Source organism: Epinephelus moara, chromosome 15 (assembly GCF_006386435.1).
Source record: "Epinephelus moara isolate mb chromosome 15, YSFRI_EMoa_1.0, whole genome shotgun sequence".
Taxonomy (NCBI): domain Eukaryota; kingdom Metazoa; phylum Chordata; class Actinopteri; order Perciformes; family Serranidae; genus Epinephelus; species Epinephelus moara.
Genome location: NC_065520.1, coordinates 9,263,190 through 9,275,883, shown reverse-complemented (window position 1 = coordinate 9,275,883; position 12,694 = coordinate 9,263,190). Strand labels below are relative to the sequence as shown.

Here is a 12,694-nt window from a genome sequence, read left to right as displayed (position 1 = left end):
ATTTACGCACAACAATGCCCAGGGCACCACAGGCAGCTACCTGCACCCTAGAGGCGACGGTAATGAAGGTTATAACATATCAATGAGTCCCAAGGCGCATTGGTGACATTTTTGAAGACAGGAAAACACGGCCACATCTTTGCTGGAGGGCCTTGAGCTGAACCGGTTTTAACGTACCCCTGTGGTGTCCCTCGGTCTCTCTCTGCCAGCTGAGTGCACGCCGAAGAGCTGAGGCAAAGGCCATCCCTCCACACAGACGCTTGTTTTAACTTAATCGCCAGTTTTTTTAAAACAAGACTCCAGTCAGAGCAGTTCAGTACTTTAAACCAATTCCAGATATTTATTAGAGTTGTATTCAACATGTGATTACACAGACATAAAAGCACAAAGGCACAGGTCACAGGTCAAGACTCAATACAGTAATCTGATTTATTTGCCTTCACCAAATTCACACACAAAGTTCAGTTTGTTCATCACTAAAAGTACTGCTAGGCCTTAGAAACCTGATGATGGCATAGTGATGTTAAAAGCTTTATCTCAGTTTGGGCTTCAGATGTAAAAATCTGATCAGTAACTCAGACTGCAGATGTGGAGTTTAAAAAAAGCTTTTAGAGGAAAGGGAGGTCTGATGAAAGATACCATCCAGCTGCATTTCAGAAATGCCGGATTTGATTTTTTTGCAGCTTGACTCATAATACGGATGACAGTCAGGATACCTCGGCCTCAGCTGCTTCAATTTGGACCATTCGAGTCCCCCAATTCTACTTAACTACAACACCACATTGATGGAGTGTCCCCTCAAAATTGAAAAATAAGAATAGGCCTATTTTAGACTGTTAATGGTGGAATATCCCCTGGCTGCTGCGCTCTCATCAGATTCTCCAATGTGGACTGAAATTTACACCAGTATCATATCTAACTACAGGACAACAAAGCAGCTTCATTTGTGAGACAGTATTCTTATATTCCCAGATTCCAGTTTCAGAATGAAACCCCTCAATCTGTTAAAGCAGAAAACCTATTTTCCTTTCCATAAAATGTGTTAATAACTAAAAAGTTTAAAGAGAGGGTAATATCTAAAAAAAACAGAATAATCAGCTTCACTATTTGAATATTTCATAATGCAATTCTAACTTTTAAAATTCAATATCCAATCATTGCCTTCCGGTCTTTTACATTGGCCTATTAACTTAAAACTAATATCAAGCAGCCTTAATCACTCATTAGGAAGACCAAAAATAAATCTCATAAAGTTTGCATGAAAGCCCTGAGAATTAACAAACCTGTAATGTACAGTGTAGTTATAAATCACATCACTTACCTCACCCTTAACAGTGTTTTTGACTGTTTTTACTGCTAATCTTGTTGGAAATTAATTAAAATGTGAGCTATATGAGTATTTCTCTCCAGTGTCAACATAAATCTTGTGTATGTATCACCAGAAAATCAAACTAAGTAGTCATTGTCATTCATCAGATACCCTGCTTTGATAGAGTCAGTCACCCATGAGTCTCTTATGATCTTAAATTTCTTCCGGAAGCAGCGCCTCAGAGTCCTTAACTCCAGAAGTCTTGTTTCCTCTGTGATAATGACATGAGAGACTCCTTTCTTTAACTTCTGCACTACCTTCCCTCCATGGTATCGAAACTCCAGCGCCCTGATGTCCAAACAGGTGGCAGGTATGGCGGTTTCCGGGTCTCCTATGTCGGCATAGCCGTCCATGTAAACCTCGAAGGGTCTGAACATGCTGGTGGGAAGGTCCTCCCAGCCGTACCGCTGCTCCACCTGGCTGACATTCACCGCCGCATCTGCATTGCTGATCCGGTCAAACACCTCCTGCAGCTGCTGCTCGTCGGTGTCCACAAAGTAGCTGTCGCCATAGCTGTCGTACTCCTTGGCAAAGTGCTCCCTGGTGGAGGGCGACATGTGGATCATGTGACGCGGTTGCCACGGGACCACTTCCTTCTGGTCAAGGCACTCCAGTAGCCAGGCGGCCCACACCACATCGTGCTGGTTGCAAGAAACCAGGTTCTTCACGCGCATGTTCTCCACACCGGCAATCACGCAGTAGGTGTCCCTTCCTGGGTTTTGAACCACGATACCTCCACACCTGATAAGAAGAAGACGCCAGTTATCGGTTAATTGGTTATTCAGAATACCTTAAAACATGACGATGTGACTGTTACAAGAAAAAATAACTGAAAAGTTTAACTCATAGATCATAAAATGCACCATTGGTCAATTCAGTACACTGCTATAGCCTCACTTGGTCTGGTCTGACCTGTAGCTAATGGTGGCTAATGTTAGCGAATGTAAGCTAATTTTAGATAGACATTACTGTTTGACATCACCAAGCCACACGGTTGACTTCACAACTCTTCTCTTGTTGTGATTATGCTCCACAGTTTTTTGTGTCTGAGTGAGTAATGGGAACACCAATTTTTGAGTTACTTAGATACAAAAACATAGAAAAATATGGTTCAGGTCAAAAAGTTACCCTTTAACTGACAAAAAAAGGCTTTTCTCATGTTACCTGGCCACGCCCTTTTCCAGCTCTGCCTTGGGGTGATCCTCTGTGCCATTCAGGATACAGAACTCCACATCCTCAAACATATCTGTCTCCTTGGTAACCCCAGAGAGGTCCTGGGGCTTAAAGTGGTCGATGATCCCCACCACCTTCTTGGGTTTGACTGGCAGCTTGCGCTTCTTCTTCTGCGGTTCGTCACCATCGATGCGAAGGTGCCGTGAGGCTAGCTTCCCAGATGCCTTACTGCGGAACTGATCCAGCTCCGCCAGAGTCATGCACTGGTGCCACTCCTTGTCATCGCGGATCTTCTCAATCCTGGGGAAACGCAGAGTGCAGTTGGTTTTATACATGTCACTTGAGACTATTTCAGCCGCCCGGACCTGGATGATGACCGAGTTGCAGGGTTCGATGTAGGCTTCTGGTTTCTCTGTGCCACACAGGATGGATGCTGGAGGGTCATTTTTTCGATAGACTTTCCAGTGCTTGGCTAGCTTTAAACCGAGGTCATACAGCTCCTTCATGGTGTAGCCAGAGCCGATGCGACAGAGAGTGTGGAAAACTGAGGGCTTCTCGCCAGGCTTTGGAGCTTCGGCAACAGCACATAAGAAATGGGACATCATACCACCACGTCTCCCTTTCCCCCAGTAGCCACCAACAATCAGCAGGTCGAGCTCATCCATCAAGCCATCCACATATTCTGGCTTGATTTTCAGCCATGCCTCCCCCCGCTTGTCTGGTTTGTATATGGACGAAGGATCCTTCACCATGATCCCCTCTTCTCTGTTGTCAATGGCGTCATTGAGCGCATTCACTACCTCCTGCATGGTTCTAGCGTCGGCCTTTGGAACCAGGTGCATCCTCCCCTTGAGTGGAGTGAAAACTGTCTCAAGGGTCTCGTAGCGCTTCTTCAGTGTTTCCTTGCCAAGCTTCTGGTCATTGACCAACAACACATCAAACACGCAGAAGCACGTCTGTAGCTCAGAGTCGTCCATGAGTTTCTTGATGTCGAATTTGCTCCCCTTCTGCATGAAGGCCTCTGTGGTCGGATTGTACGCCATCATCTCACCATCGAGGATGCAGTTTACAACATGGTTTTTAAAAACGTTGTGGATGTAAGGTGTGAGTGAGCCCTCCAGTGGGGATCCTCCAAACTGCTGGGTGTACTCAAAAGCATTTCTGCTAAAGTACTTGTACACGTCCCCGTCTTTGTGCAGCTGTATACGCTCTCCATCCAGTTTGGTCTGAATGTAAAAAGGACTGTTTCCCATCTGTTTCTCCACAGTGCGGATGTTGGCCACGGCTGCCAACATTGGCTTGAAAGCAGAGAAGAGTCCGATAGAGACTTCGCTTAAAGACACGGAGGGGTCGTGGAGCTGCTGGCATACCTTGTTTAAGTCCGTGTTGACATTGTAGAGCTCAGCAGCATCCGGGTGGAAGACCTGGAGAACAGTTTCTTTGCTGATCCCGAGCTTCATGTCCTTCAGAATCATCCTGATGAGCCACTTTTGCTCGAGAGCTGTGCTGTGGGTGATGAGGTGCAGCAGACTCTTTTTCACAAGATCCTTCTGCTTGTTAGCGTTATTGATCGCCACCAAATCCAGAAAGTCATTGACTTCTTTGATGCTGAGTTTTCCTTGGCTGGTGCACCGTTTCTTCAGCACAAAGTACGCCATGCTGGCAAAGTCTCCAGCATCTCCTTGGGATGTAGTCGGAGCACGGTAGTTCAACAGTTTATTGGCCTCTGGACCGTTCTTTGGAAGTCCTAATACATCGATGTAGAGTTTAGCTAACATGCTCTCTTTGATGCCATATGCCATACGCTCTCGTTCGAAAGGCGGCACTATGAGGCGCATAGCTGGGTAGAAGGAGTCTGTTGTTTTGGGGTTGTCCTTGTGGAGCACAGAGTGAAAGTTCCTCCATGACTCAATGAAATCCCTAAGGATCCTGGATTTATCTGGACGGAGTTTAGACTTCTGGATTTTGTCTAAAGTGGTACAAAGGTGAAGGAAAGGAACCTGAGCAGCAACGGAGGGCTGATCTGCAGCAACGGAGGGCTGACCTGCAGCAACGGAGGGCTGACCTGCAGCAACGCTTTTAGAAGTTCCCTCCATGGTGAAATCTGAAATACATGTCAAAGATTTAAAAAAAAAAAAAATAGCCTGGGAGTAGATTAACAATTCACTTTGCAGTTTGTGAATTCTGTCCAATAAATGAATGAATCAGTTAATTGACAGAAAAATAATAAGAAACTGTTTTGATGTAGGACAGGCGCATGTAAGCATGTAACAGCAGACCACTGTTTGTGCTTGTTATACTTATTGTATTATGTGTGGTGACTGAATGAAAAACACGACACACTGTCAGAATGGATTTATCTTTGATGGGCATTTCACTTTTTTTCTGACATTATATAGACAAAATAATTAATCTGCTAATCAAAAATTTTATCAGTAGCTCAATCGATGAAAAATAATCGTTAGTTGCAGCTCTCATTATTTTGCTTCTAAAGGAGATAGCACAGTCATATACCAATTGACAGGTCAGGGGTTCAATCCCTGGCCATACAGTGTCTGATGTCTGATTTTAGTGTCCTATCTATCTACATGGTCTAAATGTAAAGGATTGGATTGATATCATTAGTATTATGTAATATATATATTAGCCATTTCAATATACTGAATGAGGTGGAGGAGATGTTTTTAATTTCAACAATCAAAACTGCCCTTTGATCATTAACAGAGACTATGGCTTATTATAATGTCATCACAGAAAACAACTGGGGATTGGTACAAGCCAGATAAGTGTCTCTTACAGATGAAAGTAACCAGAAAATTAAAAACCTGTTTTTTTTTTTTTTCACCTTTCTGTTTTTGTCAAACAAGTGGCCTTTCTTGTTTCTGTTTGATAGCCTTTATTATAACACAAATAAAAACTGAGAATTGGGCAAGAGTTAATAAGTACAGAAACCCAGAATATGCCCCAAGGATGACATAGAGTATTTTGCTTGACAATATGGAGAAATTCCATTTTCACAATTTATTTATTTTTTTACCAAATACCTGGATGTCTATATTGCGATAATATTGTAGGGTTGACTATTGGTGGTTTCACAAAATATTCACACAATGAGATTTTTGATAAATAATCATCAGTAATGTGGATATAATGACTAGCCTAAGTGGTCTGCAGCCTTTAAAACAAGGAAAAGACAACACTATATTCAAAATATAGGACAATATCTAGTCTCATATCACAATACTGATATATTAATCAGGCCTGATAGAGTATAAGCTCTCAGTAGTTTGCTTACATCACTTTGGTGCCCACTTATCTGCATCCTCTCTCCTGAAACTTAAGGATAAAGACGAATGTACACTATAAAACTGAACTCAACAATCATGGTAAGTGCCCTAAAGGCACATTACCCGAATCAAATTAAGATTTCTTACTAGTCCACTTCAGAGTCAGTTGCAGGTGATGAGTCCACCGAGATCAAACTTCAACATGTTCTGACATGTCTCAACTGTTTCAATCTGACAGGCAGCAGGCAGAATAACAGCTAAACTAAAACCAAACATGTAACTAAACATGGTTGTAAATATGGAAAAACAATACAAGGTTACACTGATACGAAGTAAAGCACCTTGTATTGGGTTTAAACTACTAAACTACATTTTAATGTGATTACAAGAACACTTCCTGCTGCCACTTAACTTTCAGAATAAAAGCATCTGTTCACGTCTGTGCTGTACAGGCGTGTCTGCCCAGGTAACTTACAGACATTTGCCCACAAACAAGGTATAATTTAACCGTAATTTATGTTTTAATGGCAGCTAAATGTCATGTTCCGTTCACACACAACAAAACGCGAATAAATTAAGCGTTTCATTTTCGCCGCAGTTTTATTTTAAAAACAGACCAGCAAAGTCGTAAGTATTAAACTAGACCTAAATTTAATGAACAACACGATACATACTAACAAAATAATTAAATGTATAAGACTTTTTGTTACCTTATTCTCCAAAGAAGAGGCAGTTACTTTCAGACTTCTCACCACCAGCTACATATTGACCACTTCCGCGTACTCAACCTAAAGACCGGCAAGGAAAACGTTCCGCCGGAAACAAGAGCGGAACCTTTGTTGCCCTACAGTGTTGACGTGTGTTTTAAAGCTTAAATATGATTTTACCAAAATATAGTCTCATTAAGCTCAAATTTCACACTTTAAACGCGTCGGTTTTGTATATTTAATCTGACATGTCTCGTTTTTGATCGTATTATTATTAATATTATTATTTAATTGAAGTTTCTGCTCTGTATTTGTGATCCACTGTCTGATTAATTATAACATGTATATGTGTGTTTATTTGCATATGTGTGCTGAAGCATGTGCACAGAGCATGTGTGCATGTGTGTATATATTTACTTGCCCATTTGTTCGGATGCATGTTTATATTTATTTACATTTATGGATATGTATTTGCTTTTATCACCTTGTTTTACCACATTACTGTCACGTCATTCATCTGTTTTATTGTCTCGTGAAGTACTTTGTACCATCTGCATTGAGAAGTGTTTTATAAATACATTTATTTCTGTTATAATTATGAAACTATGTTGAAAATTCCCTGTGGATATAATCTAGTTGCTCCTGTGGTCCACAGCAGAGGGCGACACTGAGGTGCTGCAGTGCTGAGGAGGTGCAGGCAGTGAGGTTGTTTACCATCATGGGTGTGAAGCCACTGAGCCAGTAGTCAGCTGGTAGTGACAGATAGGAATGCAAACTTGTTGACCACAGAAAGGCGTTTCTCTTCACTATAATGATTATGTAAGACATATTTGAATCAGAGTCTGGAAGCAGGTTGTAGTATAAACACTTAAAACCTCCTGAGTCAGGCACTGATGCAGTAAATTTGCCTTGACAATAATCAGTGGTGATGGTTATGGTGAAAAGCCAGATGGGCCTGGGGTCATTTTGTAAAAATAATTACATTCTCTCTGCATATTTTAGGAAGAAAAAGTCCTAGTTTTGGGTCTTGGCCCAACAAAAACTCACTCCTGGACACCAACCAGCTATTTTGTGTGAACAAACAAGCCTATTATATGAATTAGTATGATCAGCACATACTGAGCATAATAGTTGTTCCACTGTGCAGACATGTAATAGATTGGGTCATTTAAGGCAACGCAAACTTATCTGTTGCCTGCTCATGTTTGGCTGACAGCCTCACTACTTTTCATGCTCTGTTTCCATCATAAACTTGTTTTGACAGCCACACGTGAGGTAGCAGCTGGTGTGGCGCCAGGTACATGCCATTACTCATAAAGTGATGCCAAATCACGCCAGTGATATCTTGTTCCCAGTCGAAACTATCTGTTTATCAGTGTGGATTCCACAAATACTGATACCTGTTTTTTTCCATAGAAGGAGAGACTCGCATTTATTTGGCTAGTTGAGTTGTTTTTGTGTAGTTTAATGACTTATTTTTGACAGAGAATTTTTTTCCAGGCATGAGGTGTGCTGCTCAGTTAGTGACCCTAACTTTTGATGTGTGTGTGTGTGTGTGTGTGTGTGTGTGTGTGTGTGGAGTTATTTGAATGCTAAAATGGGAAATAACAGGAAAATAAATAAAAACTTGTACATTGAGTGTTTTAAAAACAAAAGGCCTTAGGAAACAGGAAAATATCAAGACCACAATTACCACCATTACCGGCAAGGATATGTATCTCAAACAGCATCTTTATACTAGCTTATGTATTAATGTGTCTTTATAAGAAAGTAGTGTATGACTCACTGTAATGATGTTATATCCTGAGGTATAAGACAACTAAAGCTCCAGATTTGAATGATTAAATATCCCTCTATGTTCTAATTTAAATCTAAATGAAAGATTATTCAACCAAAGTGAGGCTTTTGTAAGAACAGAACATCTCCAGGCTATTGGAAGGACTTTAGTTTGATGAGAAAGAGAAAACACACTGTGGCTCCATACTTAATCAGAAACCAAAATGTTCTGTTGTTCGTTGATTCCCTCCGCCAGCAGGGGGCGCCCTGTGCACAGCACTGAGCCCAGAGCAACACGCCAGCCAGGGTTGTTTACCTGTCTGCTGCTGCTGCTGCTGCTGCTGCTGCTGCAGTGGAGGATCCTGGGATATGTGTGGGGAGGGACGAGGTCCATTTGGAGCTACTATGTGCTCCAGCAGTGAACCCGCTGTGTTTTCCCCTCTCACACAATGCAGTGCAGTGGACGGGAAAGCTGGCTGACTGGCTGCTTATACTGTATGTGTGTGTGTACAGCATGTGCATGCACCTGTGCTAATGTGGGACATGGTGATGCAGTACAGGCTGCAACATAAGACCCCCCCCCCACACACACACACACACACACACGAACACACACACACTGCAGTAAACGGCCTGTCATGCTGTCATGCAGCAGGCTGTGGAGTTACATAAGCCCTGCTGGATGTGCTGCTGCACTGCAACTAGCAGCGACCTACAAGACAGTAAACAACTGACGTCACTGCTTCCGTGGCATGCATCAGCTCGCTGTGGGACCGAGAGGGAGAAGGACGAGGAGGAGGAGGAGGAGGAGGAGGAGGAGGGGGTGTTTATAGTGTGCTGGTGTAGGACTGAGTGAGGTTTTGGCATGGAGGCAGAGAGAGAAAGAGAGAGAATTGGGCAGAGTAATAGAGCTAAAATCCCTCCTCGACATGGCCGATGATTAAGCGGTGCGTCAGCCTCCTCATTCAGAGTGACTTGTTGATGATGTGTGGCTGCACAGAAAGTCGTAAACACTTCCTGTCCCCTGCTGCTTGCTGACACATTGTGAATTATGTTTGCCAATAGGCTTCCCATTGATTATTTACACGGACTGTATAACTTCTCATAAAAAATACTGATAATGGTGAAAGCCGGTTAAAGACAAAATAGACTTTCCTTATTAGACAACACATGAAGAGAGGCAGATAAGGGCCATAACAAACTTGGGACTTGGAACTTGGGACTATTGAAGACACACTATTGGGTTGCATTATGGGAAATGTAGGATCCAGTGTATTTGGTGACATAGGGACTAAAAGACAGGTCAATTATAATTATTAATTACATATGTATGAATTTATTTTCCGTAACCACTTATCCTGCTGGGGGTCACAGGTTTGCTGGAGCCTATCCCAGCTGACATTAGGCGAGAGGCAGGGTACACACTGGACAGGTCCCCAGACTATGACAAGGCTGACACATAGAGACAGACAACCATTCACATTCACAGTCACCAATTAACCTGCATGTCTTTGGACTGTGGGGGGGCTCCACACACATGTAATTCAACATTTTATTACATTATATATCTAATATAATATGATAGATGTACTTTCATATCTCATATGTGATTCTCTAGCAGTGTTTCTCCCCTGTCGGGAGTTATTTTCCCGGTATTCACCGGCTCATTATACATTATCCTTTACATACATGTTAGGCAATTCATTGCTCTTCAAATAGGCAGCAAGGGGGGCAGCAATTAAATCAGGGTGGCCATGGGCCCTCCTCGGGGACACCACTGGCGCTGGTCAGCAGAAAATAATATTTCAGAGGGGATACATGACTGAAAAAAACTGTAAGAGCCACTGCTTTAGCATACTACACTACATGTGGTGTCTAGTTGAGGAGCAGCACTGGTTGTGGGTATTATATGTGTACAGTATTACTTGCCTTTTTTCTTGTGTATTTGTTTTTTACTTTTTCTCGACTTGACTCTTCTTACTTTCCCTGATGTTTTCCCTCTGTGGATCAATAAAGGCTCACCTCATCTAGCTATACTGTGCTCACTGCAGAACACTCTAAAATGAAGCATTGCATGTATATTTGATACCAGGCACACCAGCTGCAGATGGTGTCCTGAAGGCTAAAGCTGACATACATTTCCCACAAACATAAATAGGTGTAAGTACGTATGTGTGAGAGTGTGTTTTTCAGTACAGTATGTACCTATTTGTACAGAGCCTAATGTGTGTTCCCAGCAGTTGTTTTATAAACAGAGTGAAAAAACCTCTGCGCACTTGCCAAAACCGCTCTTGATGCACCGCTGCCTCAAGGCACGATTGAACTCCTCACCACATAATCTTATACAAATGTCAGGAGAGATGAGGACAGGGAGATCCTGTTCACCTAAATTGCGGAGCACAAAACATTGTGCTGGACTTTTTTTTATTTCAGCTGGCAGGGCGAGCCAGACAGTGCCCAGTGACCTTCGACTAAAATTAGATCAGCTTCACACATCATTGCCATCCCACACTGCCCTCTTTTTACCTGTTTAATAGCTGTCTGTCTGTCTGTCTATCTGTCTGTCTGTCTGTCTCCCCCTCCTCTCTCTGTCATTACACGCTGTGTCATAACAGCTCTCCCTCTCTGTTATGAAATTGAATTTCCGATGAAATCCCTGACCGTTCCCTGTTTTCATCAGACAGACTGGACAGCCAGCTGACCTGTGCAGCGGTCTTGTTTGGTTACATCATGTGGCATAATAATAGAGGGGTCTAGAGGTCGCCATAGCAGCCTCTCAGTGACCTGGACTCGGCCTTGGTTTGGGTTAAAGCATGAGGTAATAGCTCTCGCAGCAGTAAAGTGAAGCAGATGGACTCGTAAAGAAGGTCAGGCTTAGATTACTGTATGAGCGTCTAAGAAGAAAAGCAGTGGTGCACTGTAGGTAGGCCGATATTAGTGTTGTCAATACTGAATTGAGGGAGAGTCTGCTATGTCTATACAAAGATAAATACGCCGCATGTTCAGGTATCACTACACCTTTTTAAATTAGTTCCAATGGCCCAGGTGTCACTGGGGCTAATTAAGCCATGGAAAGCCATGACCACTGTTGTTGGGTCCATTATCAGCATCGTGGATTGGTCCATGGAGGGAGGTGTCGGCTTAATGGCATATACTCTCACCCACGTTTCTTTCCACTGACACCTAAGCCTTTCGAGATTGGCAGTTGCCCATTTTGCTGGTGTTAAATTTAAGTGCTGCTTTTGACACCGCTGATCACGCCATCGCGATTTATTCCTTTAAGCCCTGAGCTGATGCTTCAGGATCTGCATCTGATTGGTTTTCCTCTCACATGTCAAAAAGGAAATTTGTAGTCTCCAGTGGGAGCTGTATTTGTTCTTCTGCTTTGGGATGTGGAGTGCCTCAGGGCTTCTTTCTCAGGCCTCGTATATTTTCCTTCTATATGCTTCTCAACGGCCTCTTTATTCAAGACTGTCCTCCTTCAAAATACGACCATATAGGTTGTTTTTACAAGGAGAAATTAGGACCTATATATCTGCTTATTGTCAGGTTTGTTTATTTGTTTGTTTATTTTAAGGATCCCCATTAGGGGAATGCCTTGGCAATCAGCTAGTCTTCCTGGGGTCCACACAAGGTAACAACCTCTAGTGGCCATAGTAATTAGAAGGACATTAGGCGACGTAGTATAACGAAGGACAAAGTCTGCCTAGGGTGGGAGGAAGGGGAGGTGAATAGGTCAACCAAGCACAGGACTTTCATCTAGAGGACTGGTGTACATGTCCTATGTGAAACCGAGTCAACATTAAGTTATTTTGACCTCGTACATCATGTAAGAAGACATACGTAAGATACGTCATGTCACGTTACCTCAGTAATTAAAGTACTTATTTTCAGCCAAACAAGGATTTTTTTTCCTAAACTTTACTAAGGAGTTTTGTTGCCTAAACCTAATCAGATAGTTTTGGTGCATTGTGCCTATGTGTTTAAAAACTGTGACGGTCATAACGAGCTATCCATTCATCCACTGGTGGGTGTGCTAATGTAGGTAATGCTCCTGTGGGTCGTACTTAGAGATAGAGAACATATGACTTGTGTGGTCGTATGGGTTGGAGGACCTGTTGCTTTATTCACACCCTTGTTTACTCTTAATTGTATGTGGGTGACAGACAACTTTATATTTCAGTAAAGCCTCATATTATTGTGACTTTTATAACATTATCTTTCATGTTAAATGTGGCAATTACATTAAAATAATATGAATATTTTGGTTATTTTTAGTGATAGTAAAATTAATATCCTCAGGTTTTGGACTGTTGGGTGTACAAACAAGTTTGAAGACGTAACCTTGGGCTTTGGATGATGGCCATTTTTTTCTAGACCAA

At 42.4% G+C, this 12,694-nt stretch overlaps 1 protein-coding gene across 2 annotated transcripts; it reads right to left on the bottom strand.

The window, feature by feature from the left end:
- Positions 1-312: 312 nt before the first annotated feature.
- On the bottom strand, positions 313-6,632 carry lig4 (ligase IV, DNA, ATP-dependent). 2 transcript variants are annotated; one of them, XM_050063533.1, is made up of 4 exons: positions 6,540-6,613; positions 4,608-4,646; positions 2,534-4,565; positions 313-2,110 (listed from the first exon to the last, which is right to left on the bottom strand). In XM_050063533.1, the coding sequence occupies exons 2-4, from the start codon at positions 4,636-4,638 to the stop codon at positions 1,447-1,449; spliced, it is 2,727 nt and encodes a 908-aa protein (XP_049919490.1). In that variant the 5' UTR covers positions 4,639-4,646; positions 6,540-6,613; the 3' UTR covers positions 313-1,446. The 2 variants fall into 2 exon arrangements, with proteins under 2 accessions (XP_049919490.1, XP_049919489.1); XM_050063532.1 differs by having other exon boundaries at positions 2,534-4,646; positions 6,540-6,632.
- Between the last annotated feature and the right edge of the window lie 6,062 nt (positions 6,633-12,694).

Coding starts and splice junctions, on each gene's coding strand:
- lig4 (XM_050063532.1), bottom strand. CDS start 4,638: ATGGAGGGAACTTCTAAAAGCGTTGCTGCAGGTCAGCCCTCCGTTGCT. Junction 2,111..2,533: donor CTGGAAAAGGGCGTGGCCAG/GTAACATGAGAA, acceptor TCTTCTTATCAG/GTGTGGAGGTATCGTGGTTC.